The 24,713-nt window shown below is 43.0% G+C and overlaps 1 protein-coding gene across 21 annotated transcripts in view; it reads right to left on the minus strand.

Moving 5' to 3' along the window:
- The window catches only part of TRAK1 (trafficking kinesin protein 1), a 137,805-nt gene that overhangs the window by 39,544 nt on the left and 73,548 nt on the right, over window positions 1-24,713 (minus strand). For 19 of the 21 annotated variants that reach the window (XM_083404736.1, XM_083404719.1, XM_083404722.1 and 16 more), the window contains one exon: window positions 586-662. In XM_083404736.1, the coding sequence (XP_083260862.1) occupies window positions 586-636 (51 nt within the window). In that variant the 5' untranslated portion in view covers window positions 637-662. Of the gene's footprint in view, window positions 1-585; window positions 663-15,399; window positions 15,923-24,713 lie in introns of those variants that run through there. The other 2 variants (XM_083404733.1, XM_083404717.1) reach the window with 1 other exon arrangement.

Raw genomic sequence — 24,713 nt, forward strand, 5'->3', positions numbered from 1 at the left:
GATAAGCAGCACTGCTGCTGGGCTGCCCTTCCTATAGCGCTTGTTCTTGCCACTGTTCCTTCACCTTGGACTTAAAGATGGGGGAGATATCACTGGGTGGAACCTTTGCATATTGTAAAGGTGGGCTGTCATCCTGGCACAGACGACGATGGTAATAGTAATTTTCAAAACGCCGCTCAATCAGCTTTATAGTTCCATAGTTCAACCTCCCCGCTAGATTGATATACACTGAAGTCTCCCATGGTTTCAATACTGATGGCAGCAGGGTATTACCAATTTCCATTCGGTCTCAGTGAAATAAATGCCACGTTTGCTGTTGCAAACATTCCACCTAGTTGCTTTACCTGGTGTTAATATACTCCCCTTCCCAATTCACTCTAGCAGCACCCAGTGCATGACACCGGGGGAGGAATCATGGCCAGCAAGGGTGCAATGAGCAGCAGAAGTCTGCTGTCCCCTACATATGTAAATGCAATGGGTGAAAAGGGCTCAGTTAACAAGGCTGAAAGTAATAGTTTCTGAAGATGACACACATTCCCCAAGGCACATTATTATTATTATTCAATGATAAGATGGCATACTTGCCTCTTCAAGAAGACGTGTAACAGCATCAATGTCATTGTATGTTTTAGTCATCTGGCCCACTCTTTCAGCACATAAAACTGGAAGAAAAAAGAAAGGGGGGGGGATCACTTTTTGTCCACTGTATTAAAAAGCGGTGCTTGATATAAACATAAACATCAAATAATCACTGTATCACATAGCATAAGTACCTGCAGCCTGATTCTACACATGCTCACCAAGTGTGTTCAGTGAGGACCGGTCGCAAGCATGCATAGAATTGCTGTCATTTGCTTCCAAAAATATTTAAAGGGCTCTGAAATTAAGATAACAACTCCCTTCTATACAGCTGAACACAGTGCTTGCAATATAAATGAGGTCAACATGTGACTCCTTACAGAATTTTGTTTTCTAAAGTCTACAGCTTGGATCCTAAGATATGTTAACTTAAAGAAGTTCATGGAAGGAATACTGACAGGGGGCTGTTTGGGAGAGGAAATTCACTCCAAATTTGGCATGTCATTTTTTTTTTGTTTGGCTTCAGCAGTCCCCACCCTCCATCAAATATTGTTCAGGAGGACTCCCCCCCCCCCTTTCTGGAGAAGCTTGGGGCGGGGAGGGGGACACAGTGTTGCAGCAATGAGGAGCAAATGGGAAGCTTTCCTTTCATAAGCTTCCTTAAATTAACATCTTAGGATCCAAGCTGGCGAGTTTATGTATATAATGCTATAGATTTAAAGGTGCCAGAATTTAATTAAGGTTTGGGGGCTTCAAAGTTAATTTGCTTGGGGGAAACAGCCAGACCCAAGTGTGTATTTAAGATAGTAAGGGGAATGATGGACCCACTACTAAGCCTCTGTTCTCAGAAGATGTAAAAGCTTCCAAGGCTGTGTATTGGACATTGTAATCCTAGCCAAATCAACAAGTGTTGATGAAATCGGGCAAGCTTCACTGTGAGGTGGCTGCCTGGGGATGGGATTAACCATTAGGAGTTCAAAGTGTCAAAGGAAATAAGCGTTAGAATGCAAATGAATGGAGTCTTCCCTTCCACTGTAGATAAAAGGGAAAGGGGTTGGAAGTGATGTACTGTGTCCAGGAAGAAGAGAGGAACAGTTGAGCTGGGATGTGCCCTGCAGAACAAGAGAAGGGGCAGAGAAACTACTATGGAGGAAGCTGGTGAATTTTGAGGTGCTGCTACTGCGAGATCCTTCATTGAAAAGCTTCAGGTTGTATATACAGTGGTACCTCGGGTTACAGACGCTTCAGGTTACAGACTCAGCTAAGAGTTAAGAACTTTACTTCAGGATGAGAACAGAAATTGTGCGGCAGCGCAGCGGTGGGAGGCCCCATTAGCTAAAGTGGTGCTTCACGTTAAGAACAGTTTCAGGTTAAGAACGGACCTCCGGAATGAATTAAGTACTTAACCCGAGGTACCACTGTATGTGTAAATAAAACCATATATCAGAAAGACACGATAGCCTCTGTTGTGCCTAATTCTCTAAAGGAAATACAAATCCTGGTTAAGTGCCGAGACCCCTGAATTCTTGTACACTGCTCGGCGGAGATTGGGGTGGCCTGTAACTGTATGTGGTCCAAAACGCAGTCCTGCGATTGTTCCGTGTGAAAGTTCTCTTCCTTGTTTTTGCATCGTCAATAAAGCAAGATTTAAAGTGTGCTGATTTACTGGTGCCTTTCAGAAATGTTGGGAACAGCTCGTGCAATGGCTCTCCAAAGGACTGGCCCTGACTTATCAATGATAATAATGCCATTATCAACAGAGATTGTTGCCAAGTGCATAGAGATCATGAAAATCAATAGAGAAGGAGTCTCGGTCAGTATACAGTAGATGAGCCACAGAACACGCCTTTCCTCACTTCTCTGGTTGTTGCCATGCGGCATGACCTTCACTATTTATTGACATTTCATTTTAGACATGAACGTCCTGGTGCCGTTTCTTCAGAACTCATTATGCAAACATGAAAAGGAACAGCAGCACATACCAAGGCTTATCCATTTTATCCCAGGCGAATGGCCTTGCGCTGCCCAAGGGAGTGTCACTTGTGTAGTCACTGTTTGAGCTGTGCCTATCAATGATTAAAGCATTGGCGTTTCTAATAAAAAAAGTCTAGCTGCCATGGCTGGACTGTGTCCTTGTTATTCAGTGAACCGCCCTGAGATCTTAGGGTGAAGGGTGGCATAGAAATTTAATAAATAAATAATAATAATTTAAGTAGAAATTGCTGCTGATAATCCAAATATTATTATTGAAAATACTTGGGGGAAAGAATGGTGAGGGGGAAGAAGCACACTGAAACCAGGAAAGCAGTGTGGGAAACTTTTTTTCTTTTGAAAGAAAAATAAGCATTTACATTCTTGGTGTGCACTTTCTCAGAATACTTTGTGCAGATAGGCTTAACCAAGCTTTCCACTTGTTCTCCTGTTTACTTCAACTGCAATAGAATTTTCAGTATGTTAGGAAATTCCATGCAACCAATGTGAGCAATGGCCATGTCTGACAACTGGCAGGGGGTTTAAAAACCCCTTTTTTCAAACACTGAACTGTATGTCCATGTAGGAATTTTGATCATCTTTGATGACTGGAGTTCTAATATGGCTAGCCAAGCATTGTGAAGAGCTTAAAGTATTTTAAAATAAAAGCCATCATGACATGAAAGGATAGAAGCTGCTTCTGGGCTGTGTCCAGGACTTCCCAAATATCTGCTAAGAATGACTTGTGTGCATGATTCTCTTGCTCTATACAGCTGGCAATGAGACCCAGGTGGTCATGCTGTTCTCTGCGTTTGTCTAAAAAAAGAAGATCAAAGGCTACAAATGTGTCAACAAAAATTAAAATCAATACAGGCAGTGCTTTCCTCTACGGACATGCACTTTTGCCATTTTTAGCTTGGGAAAACAACAAAATGCCTTGGGACCCCATTTGTCAGCAACTATAATGTGAGCATGCCACTGGCACTGAATTTCCTCCGTCAGTGTATCACCACTTAAGATATGGGTGGCTAACCTGCGGGAAGATGCAGGCAGCCTCCTAACTCCCAGAACCTCTAGCTAGCATGGTTAGGGGTGATGGAGTTATAAGCCAACCACATGAGGCTGGGCACAGGTTGGCCACCTCTGCCTGAAGACATTTCAAGTGGTCAGGGACCAGAGTGGGAGTAACAAACTACTAGATTGGTCATGAAAATGTTCTCTTAAGCCACAGGCCACACGTATAACAATCCTTAGTGGAATAGCACTTGATAATAAATTACCATTTGCAGAGGATGAGAGTGGCTGGGGTATAAATAATGACATTATTATCATTATTAACACCCCACACCAGCTGAACAGGTGTTACCATATTATACATTCCTGCTAGGAAATAAGTTGAGGATAGCTCCCAAGTAAGTGGTTATAGGACTGCAGTCTAAATGAAAACGCCTCCAGTGCTCTTTGGTCTTCTGGTTACTAGAACCTCAAAGTGTTAGGAAGAGTGCAACTGAAATATTTCATTTGCATCACCATTAGGCCTGGGCGGTATATCCATATGAAGAAGAAGAAGAAGAGTTTGGATTTGATATCCCGCCTTTCACTCCCTTTAAGGAGTCTCAAAGTGGCTAACATTCTCCTTTCCCTTCCTCCCCCACAACAAACACTCTGTGGGGTGAGTGGGGCTGAGAGACTTCAAAGAAGTGTGACTGGCCAAGGTCACCCAGCAGCTGCATGTGGAGGAGCGGAGACGCGAACCCGGTTCCCCAGATTAGGAGTCTACCGCTCTTAACCACTACACCACACTGGCTCCCGGTGGGCGCAGACCGTGATGACAGCTTCACTCAGTGGTATATCACTGGTGAAACCATCACTGCTCTAGTGTCCTTCTGCCTCCAGCGTGCTGGGGGAGAAACAAACTCGGTGGGAACTGGAAGCAGAGGGACTCAAGTGGCAACGGTTTCACCAGCAATACTGCTGGTAAAACCACCATTGCACTCTGCCCCAGCAGAGGGAGAATTAAGCTGAATGAGGGAGCCAATACAGCTTGTTCCTTCCTCAGCTTCTTTAAACTGCTTGACTGAGGAGTGCGCAGCTGCCCTCGCCTCAGCCAAGCAGTTTTACAGAGCCCCTGACCTGCCACCGGCTTGCATGAGCCAGTGGTGGGATGGGGGCTCCGTTAAACTACCCCTCCCCAGCTGAGAGAGCCCTGACCCCGCCTGGCTGCCTTCTCTGGGAGCGTGTTCTGTGTCTTTCCTCCCAGAAAGATGGAGCCCAGGGGCATCTTACTGATAGACGTTAGTGGCGCGGGGCACAAGGGTGCCAGATTTTGGAGGGCACCACAGGCTGAGTGTCCGGGAAGCAGAGTCAGGGCACGCTCCCTTCCCCGCTCTGGGGCAGCCCGTTCCTCTCCTCTCAGCCACCCACTGGAGTGTGCTGCGTCCAGCTTAGGGAAGCCCCTTCGTATCCCCTCCTGCTGGGGCACCTAACGGGCACGACTGGGGGTGGGCGCAGGGTGCCCTTCTCTGGCCGCATCGCTGCTTGCGCAGCGAGTCTGCGAGCGGAGAAGGGAAGTGCCCTGTGCGATCCCGGTGCCGAGCAAAGATGGCACAGCCGGCAAGCCACCTGATCTGCTTGCTGACCCTCCTGTGGCGCAGACTTCCCCAGATGGGGGCAGGTAAGGGGCACTGGGCGCTTAGAGGGAGGCTTCGTGGGAGGCCATCTGGGCTGCGATCTGGGCACCTCTTACATGTAACACCGAGCGTGCATTGGACCACGCGATGTAAACGAGCCGGACCGAAGGCCCCCCCCCTTAAAAAGGTCAACAACTTTGGGAAACAGTGGGGCGGCAGACACCGGAGAGATATTTGCACCACGGCACCGGATATGCTTAAGACAGCCCTGATGGAGCCCACAATCCTGGTGGAAGGCAGCCAGGCATTGTAGGGCCTCTTTGATGCTGCTGGGGGGCCCAGAACATACCAGCAGCCCCTCCCTGCAAGGGTGGGTTTCTACCCCCGCGCCTTGCAGACTTTACCTAGGAGGGTGGCGGGCTGCATCATACCTCCTGGGGTGAACAACCCCCCACCGGAGGAAAAAGATGGCGCAAAGGCTGTCAAACGCACAGAGCCTGACAGATTCTGTTCACTTGGCTACTGCCGCTTGGTCCATCTTTAGGGAGCTGGGGGCAAGAGGGGAAGGACAGCTCGCCCACCCCCCATTCCAGCAAAGGCAGAGGGAGCTTGGTCAAGGAGTCCCAAGGTCCTTGATGCTCCAGCCCAAGCAGCAGGGGACACGGGGCTGGCTCTGCTGGGAGCAGGAGTCCTTCCGCCCCCTGCAGAGCCTAGCCAAGGGGCTTCAGGTCTCGCTCAGCTGGGGGCAGGAGCCTTTCCGCCCCCCAGCTGAGCAGGAGGCTGGGGCCAACTGTATTGGCCCAGCCTGCAAGGTGCTGGGGTGAAAGCACCTCAGCTCACATGATGAGAACTGTGGCAGTTTCACTTGGCATCTCGCTGGTTGGGTCCAATGCAGCTTTTTTCAACATCACGGTATATCACCAAACGGCGATGTTTGGCTGGCGATAGATCATGATGTTGAAAACCCAACATAGCCCAGTGCTAATCACCATTTCCCCCACCCCTTTATGAGTCTCAATTAATTTGAATTTAATTTGAATTTAATGCATTAAACAGTATTAAAACAACATCATTGATCTTTGCTGTCTCACCCCAACATTAACTGAAACTCCGTAAAAGATAATTTCAGTGCAAACAACTGCTTGCTTTACAGCAGTCTTGGTGATCAGAAAACAATTTAATCAGCTACTGACCAATACAATTTACAATTCCACACATCCCTGAAAGGTGTTTGGCAACCATAAAATGCCAGAAATCTGTCCCAGGCAAATCTGTTTTGGCTTGCTGTCTCTTATGTGCCAACAAATATTCTTCAGATACACGGAGTTGTTCCAGTGCTGCTAGCTCTGCAGTAAACATCAAGCCTTTAGAATACTACCGAACGTCAGCAACTACCACCGCTGTCAGTTAAGGAAAACTTTACTATCAAGTGCTTTAAGTATAAGCTGATACAGTAACGGGAAATTAATGGTACAATATTAAATTCCTAGAGGGACGTGGGTGGCGCTGTGGGTTAAACCACAGAGCCTAGGACTTGCTGATCAGAAGGTCAGCGGTTCGAATCCCCGTGACGGGGTGAGCTCCCGTTGCTCGGTCCCTGCTCCTGCCAACCTAGCAGTTCAAAAGCACAGCAAAGTGCAAGTAGATAAATAGGTACCACTCCGGCGGGAAGGTAAACAGTGTTTCCGTGCGCTGCTCTGGTTCGCCAGAAGCGGCTTAGTCATGCTGGCCACATGACCCAGAAGCTGTATGCCGGCTTCCTTGGCCAGTAAAGCGAGATGAGCGCCGCAACCCCAGAGTCGGTCACGACTGGACCTAATGGTCAGGGGTCCCTTTACCTTTATTAAATTCCTAATGGAATAACAGCCACCCTAATTTCTGCAAAAAATATTAGAAAAACTGCCCTAAGAGTCAATAGGTGCTACTCCTTCTCCCTCAATATCCAGCATCATCATCAGAAGTTCTTTTAAAAACAAAACAAAAACCTTCATGCTTAACACAAATTACACAGCTTGTAAAGGCTCGTCGCAATAAAGAACAACTTTTTTAAAAACACAGTAGTTGTTTTCATTTGCTTCCTGGTCTTAAAATAATGCTGCTACTGCAATTTCTGCTTCAATAGTTTGCATTTAGGGAGGCCCCAAGATTAGTTATCATGCTTCATGATTGGTGATCTCAGTCTGCCAGAAAGAGGAGGGCTTGAAGACAATAAAAAGAATTGCATGAGTCTTTTTTGTTTGTTTGTGTATGTGTCCTGGCCCTTCTCTTAACAAAATTAAGGTGGCAGGTTGCTGGGGTCCCACCAGTGCTGTGCTTTGCAGCATAGCCACCCTGCAAGCAAAAGTAAGGAAAGATAAATATAAAGGAAGTCCTTCCCATTCATGCTTGCTAGGCTATGGACAGGTGGGAGCAGAGCGACCATAGAAAGCAATGGGGGTGATGGGCTGAGGGTGGTTATGTGGCCTTGAGGCTTACTAGGTGACCAGTTTATAAAGCGCCCTTGCATATACCCCACAACTGTCCTGCTTTAAGTGAGACATGCCAGTTTGGGGTGCTGTGTTTTCAGCACGGTGTCAAAAAACATGCAAGATCTTGACCTTGTACGAGATCACAAGAGCATTTTCTGGTTCTGTTATCTTGTGCATATTGCCCCAAAACATGGGCTTTTGCTCCGTGATCTCATGTGGGTCACATGACCCACACAGGAGTAGGGCCGGGAAGATTTGTGTCCCAGTTTCTGGCATTAACAGGTTGGAGGGTACCCTTGCAGCCTAAGCGACCTACCTTATCAGGGTTGCTCTACAAAATTAACAAGTGCAAACCATGATCCAATATTGCCCTGAACTCCTTGGGTGAATGGGCAAGATAAAAATGTCATAAATAAAACCCAGTAAGTTTACAAGTGGGACTTAAGAATAACAGCACGCCGGTTGTTTGTTCCTACCATCTGGCACTGAGAAAGTGAGAAGGCTGTTTGTGTAAAAATCCTTCAGGCTTTTAAAAGAATATTTTTTACATTTCTCCGTTCTCAAACACAAGTGTTGAGTTTTTCATCTGTAAAATAGGCAGATGGTTTCTGCATAGACTTCCACGTGCTTAATTCCTTTATGATGTAACACACACCAAGTGTGGGCTGTCTAACTTTTTTGAGGTATCTAGTCAACATATAGTGCATTTTCTTGCTTTCCCGTTGTTTTGATCTGTGGTTGCCAGTTAACACGTGTTTAATGGGTACATGCAATAGATGGATTGGGGGTTTGCGGGAGTGAGAGAGAGGGAGATGTCAGATGTTGAACAAAACCGTTTTTACTTTTGAATATGTATATAAAAGTAGCAGTTGTCCCTGCCAACAGATTATATGTAGATTTCGCCTTCTACTCCACCTGCAATGTAGAAAGCGATGTTAGCACCTAAAAATCTCAGTCGTAAGCCTTGCAGCAAAAACCTACATTTGCCTGGAGTTTGGTTTAAATTTGAACATAAGCATCTAACTGAACATATACAAATGTGCCCTGAGTTTTTTAAGTACCTAGCGATGTTCCTGCCTTTAAGTTGGTCATTTAACTAAAAAAAGAAGTAATCAAACAGAATTTTAAAAGCCACAAAGCAAAACAGTGAGGTGGCAGCCAAGCATTGCTGTTCTAACTCTAGCATGGTTGCCAATAAATAATTACCCATCTCTGAATGGGCAGCTTGTTGATCAAATCTCCACAGACAAGGCTTAACAGAGAGATAAGAATTACAAGAGAAATATTAGAACAAGCAATTCGGCCAGGAGATTTGCCCTTTGTACGATATAAAGTACAGCTCCCAACGTGCCACTTGACACGTACTGCGTTTACAGTTTGAAACTACAGGTCAAACTAAGTCAGAAAATGCATTTAAGTCAAGAAGGGAAACGTTTGAAATTCTTGAAGTATGCCTTCAGTTCTTGGTCGTATTATCATTCCCCCGCTGCCACCACACACATTTAATATTTTACTGATTTTGTTTTTTAAAAAGACAACCCACAAAGAAGAAAAAAATGTAAAATTAAAATGTAAACCATAAAGTGTCACAGACTGCAAGGGCAAAAGTACAAAGATACGGGGCAGCTCCAAAGAATAATAAAAGAATTGACTCATACAAAGATTCCTTTTACAAATAACAAAGATATGTGCGAATAAAAGTATTCCCCACCTGTGAGTGCCGTCATTATTCTGGATGAAGGTTCTAGAAAGTCTTAGGTGAGCCAGACATTTGAACATGAGAGCAAACTGCATAATAAATAAAATAATGCAGGACAGCAAAACAAAAGGACACTAGAGCTCTCCATTCAGATATTTTTTAATTTATGAGATATATTTTCAAGAAGGGCTATGTGCCAAACCCTGGAGTACCAGCAATCCAAATTGTTAAGACTGAAAGTCTTCCAGGATTTGACAATGAAGCCTCAGGCCGCTGTTAAGAGATGAGAAATAAGTTGTTTACTTTTCAAGTCCCGTTCTGTTTCCAAAAGCTCCAGGTGTAAAGATGGAGCAATAGCTTGTTTAGTTATCAAAAAGAACTCAATGAATACCTTACTGAAATTCTTTAAGAATAAATTAAGTTGTTGTTATTATTATTATTATTATTATTATTCCACTAGATGATTTTACCGTACAGTTGTCACGCTTCCCTGCCACATCTGGAATATTGGCTTCCATCACTTGTGGCAGTCTTTGGAAGAATCTCTTCAAAAATAATGGTTTCTCCCCCATTGAAACAGATTGTGGGCTTAAGGCAAAAAGAAAAGTCACATTGACTGGCACATTGGTTGGCAGGTACCAACAAGTGACAAGAAGGTGGGGCACAGCAATGTTCACTTATGGAGTTCCTTAACATACAAATCAAAGGGAAGCTTGTGAAAAGAAAGCAGAAACATAGTGCCCTGAGAACGACCCCCTCCTTCAGCAACTGAGTGCGCCTCCCCAGGTTTGTTGTTGTTTAGTCGTTTAGTCGTGTCCGACTCTTCGTGACCCCATGGACCAGAGCACGCCAGGCACTCCTGTCTTCCACTGCCTCCCGCAGTTTGGTCAAACTCATGCTGGTAGCTTCGAGAACACTGTCCAACCATCTTGTCCTCTGTCGTCCCCTTCTCCTTGCGCCCTCCATCTTTTCCAACATCAGGGTCTTTTCCAGGGAGTCTTCTCTTCTCATGAGGTGGCCAAAGTATTGGAGCCTCAGCTTCAGGATCTGTCCTTCCAGTGAGCACTCAGGGCTGATTTCCTTCAGAATGGATAGGTTTGATCTTCTTGCAGTCCATGGGACTCTCAAGAGTCTCCTCCAGCACCATAATTCAAAACCATCACTTCTTTGGCGATCAGCCTTCTTTATGGTCCAGCTCTCACTTCCATACATCACTACTGGGAAAACCATAGCTTTTACTATACGGACCTTTGTTGTCTCTGCATTTTAAGAAGTCCCCAGGTTTAGTAGACCTCAAAACCATAGAAAAGGCACAGTGATCTATCTGTACTAGGGAAAGTGTGATCATTTCTCTCCCACTTCCCTTGATCTCACCACACCCTAGTGCAGTTGTCCCTTTTGTTTTCCTATCCTACCGGAGATGTCATCGGATACTCACAAAGAAGCAGGCAAAAAGCAGCCGTTTCCAGTGTATTGCACCTCCTCAAAGAATGGCAGCATGCCAGAGAGAGAAGTCTTGAGTCAAGTGGGATCTTGTGTGAGGCTGGGTGGGACAGGGGGTACATGTGGCTGAACTCGGGCAGGCAGCAGAGTTTGTGGTGGGTGTCTCTGCATAAGGATTGCAAAAGAAAATGGGCTGAATACACAAGCTAATTTGTTGCTGGGGGGGCAGGGTAGGATAAGATGGATGGCAATTTGCTTTTGCAGAGAACATATTTAATCTAAGGGGAAAGGGACAAAGATTGAAGGGGTAAGGAGATAACGAATTAAAATAAGAAGCCCCAGAGAACCAAATATGAACAAGAGAGCTAAAAAAACAAAACCCCAAAGGCCTGCTTTTGAAAGCAGAGGCATACTACTTCAACATAACTCTGAAATCCCCTCACTAATTTATATTCCCATTAGAACAAGCATAAATTAAAGTCTGAACTGCATATTTTTAATGAGTTCAGTGAGCACTGGGCTTTTATGTTGAAAAGAATGAGGCCTTAAACTAGCCCCCTTCTCCAAAATCTCTGCACGAACTAGCATTTACACGTTTGTTTCCTATTATTCTTACTTGGTAAATTGGTGTTGTAAATTCTGTTGGCTTGGACTGGCTTGGTAGGATGGTCTGCAGCAGTAGCTTCTGTGTGAAACAGAATCAAGCTAGCAAGTGCCTTAGGCGAATTAAAGGAGTGGGGAACTCTTTTGGCACTGGGGACCAGATTTTTAACAGGGTAGGGCAAACTTTGCCAGGTGAGTGGGGCCATCCACCTATCACATGACACAACTAGGACATCACATGACTGACAAATTGGCTACCTTGCCAAAATCCTTTGCAGTCCCAGTGATCAATCTAACCTCTCTCTCTCTCTCTCTCTCTCTCTCTCTCTGTGTGTGTGTGTGTGCGCGCGCGCATGAGTGAAGGAGAGCGAGAAAGAGAATTTCTTCATCACTGTGTGATGGAACAGTCTCTGTCAGAGCTGATATGCAAAGCAGGCACCTGTGCTCTGATGCACAGCATTGAAGAAAAGAACTACGCCTGCTTGTTTTTGTTGCACATGCAGCAACAGCAAGCAGACCTGGTTTTTCAGAAACCCAGACGCATGCTGGTCCTTTCTGGAGGTTAAAAGGATCATTGTGAAATGGGTTTTCCCTGAAGGTCCTGCCTCATCAGCTGAGGCCACCAGTATGTTGCCAGCCCTGTCAGTATATAAATCCATAAACAAATCCACCAGAACAGCTATGAGATACTGAGAGAGCCCCAGGAGAGGGCAGCTCTGCCAGAACCAGTTTGGAACTTGAAGCAAGTACTTCCCTCAGATATGCATTTGCCTGAAGATGCCTCCTGTCTTGCCAGTTTCTGTTGCATCTGGGGAACACACTTTTAGTAACCTTAAGATTATTAAGAACTACCTGCGGTCAGCAAACCATGCTATCATGCTTTCGCTGGAGAATGCAGCTGCAAAGCAAATAAATTATGCCGATGGAACTGATGACTTTGCATCTATGAAGGCAAGAAATACATTCTTTGCTTAGACTTGCAATTCCTAAAGCAAAAGTACCAAACTTTGCTCTCGTTTTGTTGTTTACTTCCTAACTTTTAATAAAAGTTTACCTTCCCGAGGTAAATTTTGCCAATTCATCCTTGACATAGAACGCGATTATTCTACTGCAGCCCAATACATAACTTAAGAACAAAATAATACCCCTCAGCATGGTTTAAAAGGCCATAGATTGTTTAACAGGCCAAATGCCTGAGAGAAGAGGAATGTTTTTGACTGGCACCTAAAGAGATGCAACGAAGGCACCAGGCGAGCTTCCCTGGGAGAGCATTCCAAAATGGGGAGCCACCGCAGAAAAGGCCCGTTCTCACACTGTCGCCCTCTGAGCGTCTCACGGAGGAGGCACATGAAGAAGAACCTCAGATGATGACTGCAGAATCTGGGTTGGTTCATATGGGGAGAGGTGGTCCTTGAGGTATTGTGGTCCTGAGCCATTTGAGGCTTTATAGGTCAAAACCAGCCCTTTGAACTGGGCCAGGAAAGTAATTTGCAGCCTGTGCTGTTGGGCCAGGGTCAATGTTATGTGCTTAAACAGACTTGCCCCGGTGAGCAACCTGGCCGCTGAATTCTGCACCAGCTGAAGTTTCCAAACCATCTTCAGAGGCAGCCCTACGTATCACATGTTGCACTAATCTAACCTAGTGGTTACCAGAGCATAGACGACAGAAGTTAGGCTTTCCCTGTCCAGATAGGGGCACAGCTGGGCCAACTAGCCGCAGCCTATGGAAGGCACTCTGTGCTTACTGACGCCACCTGAGCCTCTGGAGACAGCAAGCGACCTAGATGTACCCCCAGGCTTTCTACCCACTCCTTCAGAGGGAGTGTTCGCCCATCAAGACCAGGAAGCCCTCCAGCCAGCCAGCCAAGGGAACCACCCACTAACAGTGCTTCGGTCTTATCTGGCTTGAGCTTTGGTATTTAAATAACTATTAAAGATACAGAAGTCTTCCTTTTCAAATGTTGGCCGCCTCTGCCTCAGCACTTGTTAAAAGAATTCTAGCAGCTCATGATACTAGGTAGAAATTGTTCGTGGCCCTTTCCCTTTCCACCGAGAATATTTGTGTGTCTTCTTTTTAAGAGTCTGGGTAGTTCCCGACCATGCCATACTCTGCGTAGCCCCAGTGGAATCAATGGACTCAAGTCCGGCATGGTTAACTTAAGTCCATTTACTTTAATGGGCCTACTCTGACTCAGAAGGTAGAAGGTGGTTTCCGAATATCTGCTTCTTAACAATGGATCTTTGTTAAAGAGGCTTTTGTACTGTTTGATTTGCTCTTCCTTTCCCCCAGCTTTTCTGGAAGTGTTAGAGCCCTGGTAAACTTTTTTTTTTAAGGCTGCATGCATTTTTAACCTTTGAGTAGCAATGAGCATGGCTGGTAGTGGGCAAGGCCATTAAAACGCAACATATTTAACACAGAGACACACAAAATTATTTTGCACTGGAGCACTTGCATTCCTAAGATTATCACAATATTGCCATGCAACACAGCTACACACAACACTATATTGATTTGATTGGGGGGATTTTTACACCTTATAAGCAGAATGAATGCAAGACATTTTTAAATAGCTCTTCCTTATGGAATCAAGAAAGAAAGAGAAAAAGAAAACCTGATTTACCCTGTGCGAGTAAGGCAGTAGCAGGGATTGAGATTCACTAAATGTTTACTGAAATGCGAATCACTGGCTTACAAACATTAGCAGCCTGTCTCGGGAGTAATCTATTCTTCCCATGCCATATGTTGCACTGTTCATAAGAAACCAATTTTTAGTGCTCCTTGCGTAATGAACTTTCAACCCCAGCTCCAAGGATCATCTTACTCTATCCTTCCTTTACAGCTGGGGAAGGAAACGCAGTCACAATGTATTGCCCAAAACACATTCTGTATTAGGGCTACAAGGAACACAGAGATTTGTTCCTTGCTACTTCCGTTACCCATGTTATCTATAGTGCTCCAGAAAATGCACGTAAGTAGCTGACTCCTGCTACTGTCAGTTTATTAATCCCTTTTTGTTGTTCACTCCCACAATCATTGGGTTGCAGAGCGACATAAGAATCATTCTGAGAAGGGTAGTGTGTCCATTAACAATTTGAAAGTGTGCATCACATGTGCAAAGCTACAACTACAGCAGCATGTAGAGCTTGGCAGAAACATGTCAGATAACACCACATCTTGTCAGGCAACCCAAAATCATGCTCAAACCCAACCCATAAATGATACTCTAAGAAGAAGGGTGGTGGAATTCAGAAGAAGCATCTGCTCTTCCCTGCCCCTACAGAGCACACAGCTATTTTCTCTTGTCTCCTCTCTTATGCTCTTCCCAAACTCCAGGTACACAGGAGAGTATCTGTCTGCTAAGGGACCACGGAACCCAAGAAATAAGGAGCATGTGGTACACTCTCAATTTGTGCTGGAATTTGTCTCTTGCCAAAGATAACCTGCTCCTACACAGAAGCCACCCACTGCTATCTGATTATAAAAGACAAAAAAAGCACCTGGTCTTCACAGGAGCATGAGACAACCAAAGGACTAAATATTCAGTCACATATTTCTAGAACTTACTGGTACATATTCCGCTACCCCCCCCTCTCTCTTTCTCTCTCTCTCTTCTGACCAAGGTACGTGCTTCACCATTCAGAGACAAATGATCCAAACAATTGAGAGAAAAATATAATTGGCGCTTAGAATGTGGTCCGCCTAGAGTGAACTACCAGAATTAAACTACAAGTAAACCACAAGGTACATGTAGCATCAAATCAGAGAATATTAATACTTTAACATTTCAAGCCAATAAAAGTTTCATTTTACAGGCTAAAACCACAATCTCTGACAAAACGTCTGAATAAAGTTGATTTGAAGAAGACTGAAAAGCTACTTTCTTTACAATCCCAGAATAGTGTGATTGAATCCCAGAATAGTGCCAAAATAGTGTGATTGGGATAAACATAATGAGACAGAAAACCAATTTCATACATTAAAACGTAAGTAGCAGATAAGTGGTACCTTCTTCCAAGATATCAAGGTTGTCGCAACATCTGTGCTTGCATTCTGTGACATGATCATCGTATTCAAAGCTTTCTTCTTCATTTATTGATTCATTCAGTGACATGGCTAAAATCATCCTTGAGAAGGAGCCCTGTAGTCTAATGCCCTGAAAAAGGACAAGCCATCTTCACGGAGGCTACATCCACAGAGCAGTTCAATTAAGGTTCCCACAGAGCAGAAACCAACCTCCTTGCTCAACATACTCCAACTAGAATGGTGAGGTAAGTCTGCATACTATGATCACCATAACACAGCTGGAGAAAATAATACAGATGGATGGGGGATGGAGAACCATCTGTCTAATTGTTACTAGGAGTAATCCATGCACTGTTTACAAAACCAGATTAGACTCCAGTTACATTTCTTTGGATGTAACTGTCTCAACACAGCAAAATCAACTGCTAAGCAAATTCTCCCTTTAAAGCAGTATCTGCTTAAACCTGTCATATTTCCTCCCCACGCCAGGCACAAATGGTAGTTTCCTACAAGTTTCATAGCAACCGTACCAGGAAATACACACAAATAAAAAGAATGCTACATGGCCTGGTGAAGGTAGGGAGGGCGGGGGAATTACCTTTGGAATACATTGCCTAACCTTCAAACGACAAATTTCTAAAGGGAGGAAACAGGAACCACGTACAGGTGCAATTTGGGAGTTAATACGATGCAGGGCTTCAGAATATGCCAGACTGAAACTACTCAATAAAGAATCTACCTTTACATTATCACTATGGTTTCAAACTATCATGGGAATAAGAAACTCCAGAATTTATGCTGTTTTGTACCACAGCTTACATATATATAAGTGGCCACACCCCTTTGTGTCATTTTTTCCTATTATATGGTTGTTTCAATTGGGAACTGGTATGTCAGAAACTTGGGTGTGGAGTAACAAATTCAAGGTTCAGGCTGCAATCCTAAATGAGTTAATTAGGAAGTAAGACCAACTGAACTAAATAAAAATGGATCAAATAGAAATGGGAATTTAAGGGAATTTCAATGCACTGAGCCACCAAAGAAAAACATTTATTATACCCTTTACATGTAGTTATGGGACACCTCTCTATTTTGGATGAAGTAATATATGGAATGGTTCTCTTATGACCACCACACAGATACTCATATGATATCTGAAACAGTTTTCAAAAATGTATAAGTCCAAATCAAATAAGTGTTGGAAATGTAAAGAGAAAGGTTCTTTTTACCATATGTGGTGGTCTTGTAGTAGGGTTAAAGCTTACAGGGAAATGATATATAATGAATTGAAAATGATGATTAATATAACGTTTGTAAAAAAAACAAAAAACCTCATACCCAGAAGCTTAGCTTTGGGGAATTATAGGGATGGAACTACTGAAACTGAAGAGAAACTTATTCATGTATGCTACTAAAGCAGCAAGAATGTTACTCGCCAAAAACAGAAAGAAGCAGAAGTCCCGGCAAAGGGAGAATGGATACAAAAACTGATGGAATACGCAGAAATGGCGAAACTTACAAGAATAAGAAATCAAGATAACAAACTTTTTAATAAAAGAATGGAAATGTTTTTTTTACCATTTACAGATAAATTGCAAACAGATAAGAAGATTGGCAGGATTGTGGTAATAACCTGCAGTTTTATAAAAGTATATATTTAAAGTAGATGAATAAATGAGCAAATTAAGTTAATTTGGATATGCAGAAGATATCAAAAATAAATTTAAGGAACCGCAGAGAGATGAGGAAGAAAGTTAAGTTTTGAAATCTTAAAATGATTGTAAAATTAGTGAAATGTATAAACATGAAAAGCATAAAAAAATAAAAATGAAACATTTTTCAAAATGATGTTAATTAAGATTAAGAGCCACACTGCCATCCATCTTCACTCACGCTTAAGGCTAACTTGGGTTTACCATTTAGAAGGGAATCTGGCGGGAAATAAGAGGGGTTGAGAGGATACAATCTCACAGACCACACCTAATCCCTCAAAACACAGCTAAGAGCTGAGTCACATCTCTGGAAGGCAGCATAGAGGTCTTAGGAAGAAAGGTGAGGGTTGATTCACAAGTGTGTGCTTCATCTCAACAGGTCTCACAGAGGAACAACATGCACGTTCCACCACTGAAAAATATTACCTTCAAGGCAATACACACTGCCTTACCTATGGTACCCATGTGTGAATGTTTATAGCATTTAAGGATGACTTGCAACTCAATTCAGACACACTCAAGGAGCGAGATAGTAACGCACAGCACACTTTCCGAAAGCGAAAGTTCTGAACTTTCAAAGCAGAACAAAGAAAAAGTTGTCCCACAATGAAAGCTAGGATAACAACTTGACGGGGTGTTATAACATCCACAATGTTTAGGCAACACAATGACCATGTACATACATAATAGACAATCTTTATAGCATTCCTTCAAACAATAACAAGTTCAAAATGAAATCTTAGACTCAAAGTCTCTGAAAGTCTTTAAATGAAGAGAGTACCAAACTTTGTACGATGAAAGATAAGCTGTCCAACACTGAACAAGATTCTGGATATTGACTGCTGTTTCGTAGATCTTTGTCAGTGTGGTGGGAGAATATAGAATTGTTTCATAAACCCATCTTATTTCGAATGAATATATGTGAATGACAATATCAAATGCTGTGGAGCATTGTCATGTGATAATGCAAGTTTGTTTGGATACTGGGTGTTGTAACAGGCAGGGAGTAAACATTTGGAACGTGTGCATGGAAACAAAAGTGGGCAACTTGTAACAAACAAACAAACAAACATACATGATGTAAACCTTAAAGGTTATCATGTTATGCTTGATTAACATGAATACATCTGTAGTCTTTTTATCGAACATCACAAAAGACCTTTTTTGTGACTAAAGGTATTGTCGATATGCAATGTTTGTATTTGCTAGTGCTAAGATAGCTGCAGAATATATTTTTCGCTATCCTCAAAATGGTTTAGGGATGTGGGTGGCACTGTGGGTTACACCACAGAACCTAGGGCTTGCCAATCAGAAGGTTGGCGGTTCGAATCCCCGTGACGGGGTGAGCTCCCATTTCTCGGTCCCTGCTCCTGCCAACCTAGCAGTTCGAAAGCACGTCAAAGTGCAAGTAGATAAATAGGTACAACTCCAGCGGGAAGGTAAATGGCGTTTCCGTGCGCTGCTCTGCTTCGCCAGAAGCGGCTTAGTCATGCTGGCCACATGACCCGGAAGCTGTATGCCGGCTCCCTCGGCCAATAAAGTGAGATGAGCACCGCAACCCCAGAGTCGACCACGACTGGACCTAATGGTCAGGGGTCCCTTTACCTTTACCTTTACAAAATGGTTTAATCAAGGCTCTGATGCTATAACTTGGGAGTGGGGAACTGTGGCCCTCCAGATGTTTTCGGGCCTCAGCCCTTGCCAGCATGGCCAATGGTAGGGAATCATGGAGATTGTAGTCCAATATCTGATTGGCCATTAGCTATTCCTGCTATGCTGCTTACCTAAGAGGCGGCTCCCCTGAGCTCAATGGAACTTCCTATTTTTCTCCTGGAATTTATATTCAATTAAAGACTACGGTGCTTAAAATTATTATATGTAGCTGTCTTAACCTGGGCCACTTCTCCTGCAGAATGAGAAACTCTTCCACAAATTATCTAGAAGGTAATTAACGTGATTGCTACAGGTGAACAAAATAACCAAGTCTGCAGAATCAAAACTTTTTGACATAACTACAGGAAGAAATAATTATAAAGTCTTGGGTGCAAAGAACTACTTAGCTACTTTAGGCAAGCCCAAAGGCTTGGGCATGCACCGTGGGATTTCTGAAGTATTTGATTTAAATGGAAGATTCCTATGTCACAATTTCCTTCTGGAAGTCTTCTCAAGCGCAAAAATGGTTTGACATGCGGCACGGCTGGGCTTCTGTTTAAGACATGTGAATGCAAAATTGTCTGGAGTTGCCTGGTTCTTTGTATCTGGGTCTGAGTAAAGGCAATGTAACCATGCAGACTTTTGTTTACAGATTTTCAACAAGAGTTGCTGGCATTTTGTTTTATATTCTGTTTTAAAAGCTTCTCTCTTACTTTTCTTCTTCTAAGACACTCAAAACAACAAACAGGATAGAAATACAAGAGAGATCAAAACACCACAGTAGCACTAGAATGATAAAATCAGCTGTCAGAACAGGTAACAACAGTAAAAAGTAAAAATCCAGTTGCTCAGAAGTTTGGGAACCTATATTTTGTCAAAAGGCAGTATGTATTTTTATTAAATAAAAAATATAAAGGCTTTCATTGTTTGTTTGATCCAAGCGCTGTTTGCAAAGCTCAACACAGCAGCCAGTGAAGCAACAAGGAAACTGGTCCATGACACCAGCAGAGGAAATTCAAATATATGCACTTAATAGACTGTTAACTTTCTGTAAAAAGAAATGTAGTAAGAAATGGAAATCTTTCCAAACAATTGCACTGCATTACGTAGCCCAGCTCTTCAAAGTATTTTGTGCAGCCACCCACGTCCTTCTGTTTAGCTTTTAAATAAGATAATGGGTGCTTGTTTCTCTGTTACTGACACACCTTCTTTTGGTATGTGTTAGAGGATGTTGTTTGCTTAATGCTGCCCCCAGTGACGATTTGCAGCTTCATGTACCATGTAAATATTTCATTATTTGCAAAGATAAGCAATAAACTTTCCACAGTTTAATACAGAAAGAGACGACATTCAAGAAGCTGGAAATAGCACGTATGTCAATCATATGTACATAGAATCATAGAATTGTAGAGCTGGAAGGGACCACAAGAGTTATCTAGTCCAACCCTCTCCAATGCAAAAATCTTCTGGCCAGTGTGGGGTCAACTTGAACCCATGACCCTGAGATTAAAAGTCCATCTCGCCCTTCTGAGGGAACTCTGCATATTTCAGGTTATACCATTTTATTCTCACAGGAGTCTTAGGAGGAAGAGATAGCATGATTTTTCAAAAAAGGAAGCTTAAAAGAGCACACACCTACACAGTGGTACCTCGGGTTACATACGCTTCAGGTTACATACGCTTCAGGTTAAAGACTCTGCTAACCCAGAAATAGTAACTCGGGTTAAGAACTTTGCTTCAAGGTGAGAACAGAAATTGTGCTCCGGCGGCGCAGCAGCAGGAAGCCCCATTAGCTAAAGAGGTGCTTCAGGTTAAGAACAGTTTCAGGTTAAGAGCGGACCTCCGAAACGAATTAACTTCTTAACCCGAGGTACCACTGTCTTTCAAATTGACACTCAACACACACTGCAATGGGTGACATGAAGGCCTCACATCACTCCCTTGTCAGTTCCACAGCTCTGTAAGGAAAAAATTCAACTGCAAAGTTTACCATTTAAATGATGGTTCCAAGATTCTGCACAGAACTGTCATTTCCTGCAATTTTCTCGAGGCAGATTACAGATATCTGAAACAGAGTCTTTCTGTGGTGGTACAGAGATTGTGGAATATCCTTCCCAAGGAGCTCTGCAGGGCTCCTTCACTTCTGCCAAATTTTTGATGGTTGTTGAAGACTTTCATTTTGGACACTTTCTGTTTGTGATTGCGTCTTGCAATTTCCTGACTGGGGTTTTTAAATCTGTGACTCATTCACATGCTCCACTGTTAATTTTCTTTTTGTAAGTAGTGCAATATTAATGTTTTTGTTAATTTTTGAAACCACTTTGCGGTCTAGTATGACCAAGGAAAAAAACCCCAGCAACAACCTGGGATAAAAATAAATAGATCCCGGTGGGAAATGACAGTTGTAAATATGGCTTAGAACCATCATTTCAAGTTGTGGAGCTAGACAGCAACCTCACTTGCCGGCTTGGGAGTGAGCTGGACTCTTTCATACCCCTGTTTCTCTTCCTTGCAACCGTGTTTTCTGGAGTGAGAGTATCTAAAAAAAAGCCCTTGAGGATTTTCAACCATTTGTAAGGAATGCTCGAAAACCTCAGGTGGCTGTGAGTCAAAAGGTGGGGTGTTTTCCTATCTCTGTTGTGAGGAAGGGGAGACAGAGAATGAGTGTGGCAGGCCTACCTTGGATACAACGTGAGGAAAGGCAAAATGCAGAGTTGAATGAATGCAAGAATGAAATAAGGTAGGCCACCTAGTGGGATTGAGAGGTCTGAACCTAAGTGTCCCTGCTCCTAACCCAACACTCAAACACCACGAGCAACAGTTTAATGTACAAACTCAATAAGCATTATCTTTAGTAGTGTGTTGGTTATCTGTGGTGCAGATATGCTAAGTATCCAAACTGCCCTGGAGAAAACAGACGAATGGGAGGATCCCTCTAAGGTATGCAGGAAAATCAAACAAACTTGACTGGCTGGCTGCTTCCCTTCAATCTAGGTTCTATTGTGTATTGTACTCAGAACACATATGCCCTCAGGTGGATTGGAGAGGAAGGGTAGACATAAATAATAATAATAATCCTCCTCTTTGCCTCTACCTCTTCTTCAGGTACGGGACAAGGCCAAAAAAAAAAAAAAAAAAAAGGCACAAAATACAACAAACCCTAAACTTCTTTTCTGAAGGCCTACACGTTAACATGATTTAGAATTTATTCATAAAACCCCATTAGGCAAGAGTTGAATTTTATCAACTGCCTCATGTACAATTCTGATAGAGATCTGTTTTAAACACTTTTAAATATTGTATATTTAAATTGTTGTCACTTACCTTGGGACCTCATGGTAAAGGAAAGAAATAAACAGAATAAATGATAGCAACAATAATTTATGACACAACAAATATGAAAGTTTGCTTGTTTGCTTCCAGATGTCACATCAAAGAAATCTTTGGTAATATGTGGCAACTTGATATCTGGCTAAAACAGTGAAGTTCTTCTTGTCTGAGTGCCATGAGACAGGAAGACAGTTTTCCTTATATTCATAGATAAGATAGTAACTTGCTATTAAGTATGTGTCAAGCAAAGCATGCAAGAATTACCTAAATCTACTAGGCCTGAAAATGTCCCTGGGTCAAGTAAAGTTTAGTAGGTTATCTCAGAGAGTTGAGCAAAGTGATCTGAGCTACATGTCACATAGGAGGCAGCAAAAAATTCAAAAACAAAAGGAACTTTTTCAGCATCAGTAAGCATATGAACCTTGGGGGAAACAAAACCCATCTGCTCTGCCTAGAGAAATATATTTAAAATAGTTCTGACTGCAGTAAGATGAACGTGTTGAAAAGAAAACTTAAGATATAACTGAATTGAAATAATACAAAGTAGAAGAGACCAGAAGGCAACCAACATAAATATTATCTTCCTGTTCTAGGGCAGGGTCCTGTGCCAATCAGTCCTTTCCTAAATTTTACAACTAATTCAGAGTAAAGATTAACACAGGATTAGCTCACCTTTCAAATTCTGACACATAATAATATATGAATGGGTATATACAAATGTATGGAGAAAGGCTGGGCTGATGAGAACCACCAGTATGGAGGTCCCTGCATATACAACTTGGTTTTTGCTAGATTTTCAAGGGAACTATGTGTGTTACATTTAAGGATTTGACAGTGTTCCAGCCCACAAAAGAGGGAGCAAACCAAATGTACCACACCTGCGTTAGAGAAGGCAGAACAACACCAAGCAATGGTGCAAAGCCACAAGCCAAAGGAAAGGCAAAAGAAATGCTACAGTTGTGCGCTCATCTTTCATTAAGACAGAACAAGGCCAGAAGATCATCTGCCAGCAGGAAAGAACACAAAAGCTGGGACAACTGGGGAGCAGGTTTTCCTGTTTCACTCCACCTGGGCCTTACTCCCGTAATAACTACCATTGAAGGCAAACTTGGCAGGAGAACCCATACCCACTGCTTGATTGCCATCAGCCAGCCTGAGAAGGCCAGAACGTGAGTGGCAGCTGCCCTGAACTGTCCGCTCTAGATGGGGTTGCATTTCTGTAGCTTCTGAGTTTTCCTGAATTCACTGCTATCTTTGGAGGCACAGGTGGCCTCAGTGGTATGGAGTGCCTTCTACAAGCTATTTCCCTAACTGGACTGTGGATTCAGTAATCTATGCTCTAGCAACCTCCAGGTGAGATCACTATGTGCGGGGCTGCTTTTGGTACAGAACGTGTACAGCGAGACTGTGGCCACAGGACTGCTCAGTGGGTGAGCATTTAGCACTACTTCTGCACAGCTACCCTGATTGCCTTTAGATTTCCAAGGCCAATTCAAAGTGCTGGTTTTAACCCACAAAGTCCTATATGTCTCAGGTGGCCAATACTGAACAAAATGCATCTCCCAAGTTGAACATGCCCAGACCATCATCTGAGCTCCTCTTCTAGGTGCCCCCCTCTTCAACAGGCTGGGAGGGTGGCAACAAAAGGATCTTGGGGGTGGCAGCCCACCTTTCTATGGAATGATACCCCAAGGAAGACCCACCTGGTGCCAATGTTAACATCTTTTTGTGCCAGGTTAAGACATACCTCTTCTCTTAGGCTTCTGAGGAATTATGATAACTAATTGTACACTTTTTTCGTGGGAGGGAGGTATTGTTTTATTGTTAAACTTGGTGGTCGTTCTTAAAATTATGTACACATGATGCCTAGAAATGTTTTGTATTAGGCAATTAATAAAATCAAATGCCTATTACTACTACTTTGGAACACTGAAACCTGGAATAAGGAGTTTGGTTCCACTAATGGCCCTACCTGCCAATTTGTCCCCAACCCTGCCATTTTGAAGGTAATATACATTATATTGCATATGCTGAAAGGTAGACTGCGAAAGTTAATTAGCATTCTTTACTGATTTATTCTCATATTCTCGCCTTTAAAATTCAAGTGATCTTTATATCATTTTCACCAAGTCATACCATATTTTGAGCACAAGTATTCTGGCGTATGTGTACCACAGTGCTGCAAATCTGAATTAATGAAGAAATCATTTAAATGGAAAACTGATGGTTCCTTGGACATCCCTAAATAGATGCATTTCATCATGTGCATTTGAAAATTAGGTCAAACTCCTATTCTTCAAAGACAGTAGATACAATTCATGAAGCCAAACTTATTAAAAAGAGGAGCTTGTCCTTTTCTCTAATGCACGAGACTTTTGAAGCTATTAAGATTTCGGGGGGATCCTGACCAAAGTTTTGTTATCCATGGCACACTAGTAATACGTGCCATTTATAATGTCTGCATAAATTCCTTTACTAGATATATATTTTGTAAGCATTATGGAGGGTGGAAGAAAGACAATCTGTTCAAGAGACAAAACCATAACCCCTGGCTGGGCCAGTTTAAAACCAGCAAAGTTGCAATCCTACTAATCCTCCACC

This window comes from Podarcis tiliguerta, assembly GCF_965153285.1.
Source record: "Podarcis tiliguerta genome assembly, chromosome: 12".
Lineage (NCBI taxonomy): Eukaryota > Metazoa > Chordata > Lepidosauria > Squamata > Lacertidae > Podarcis > Podarcis tiliguerta.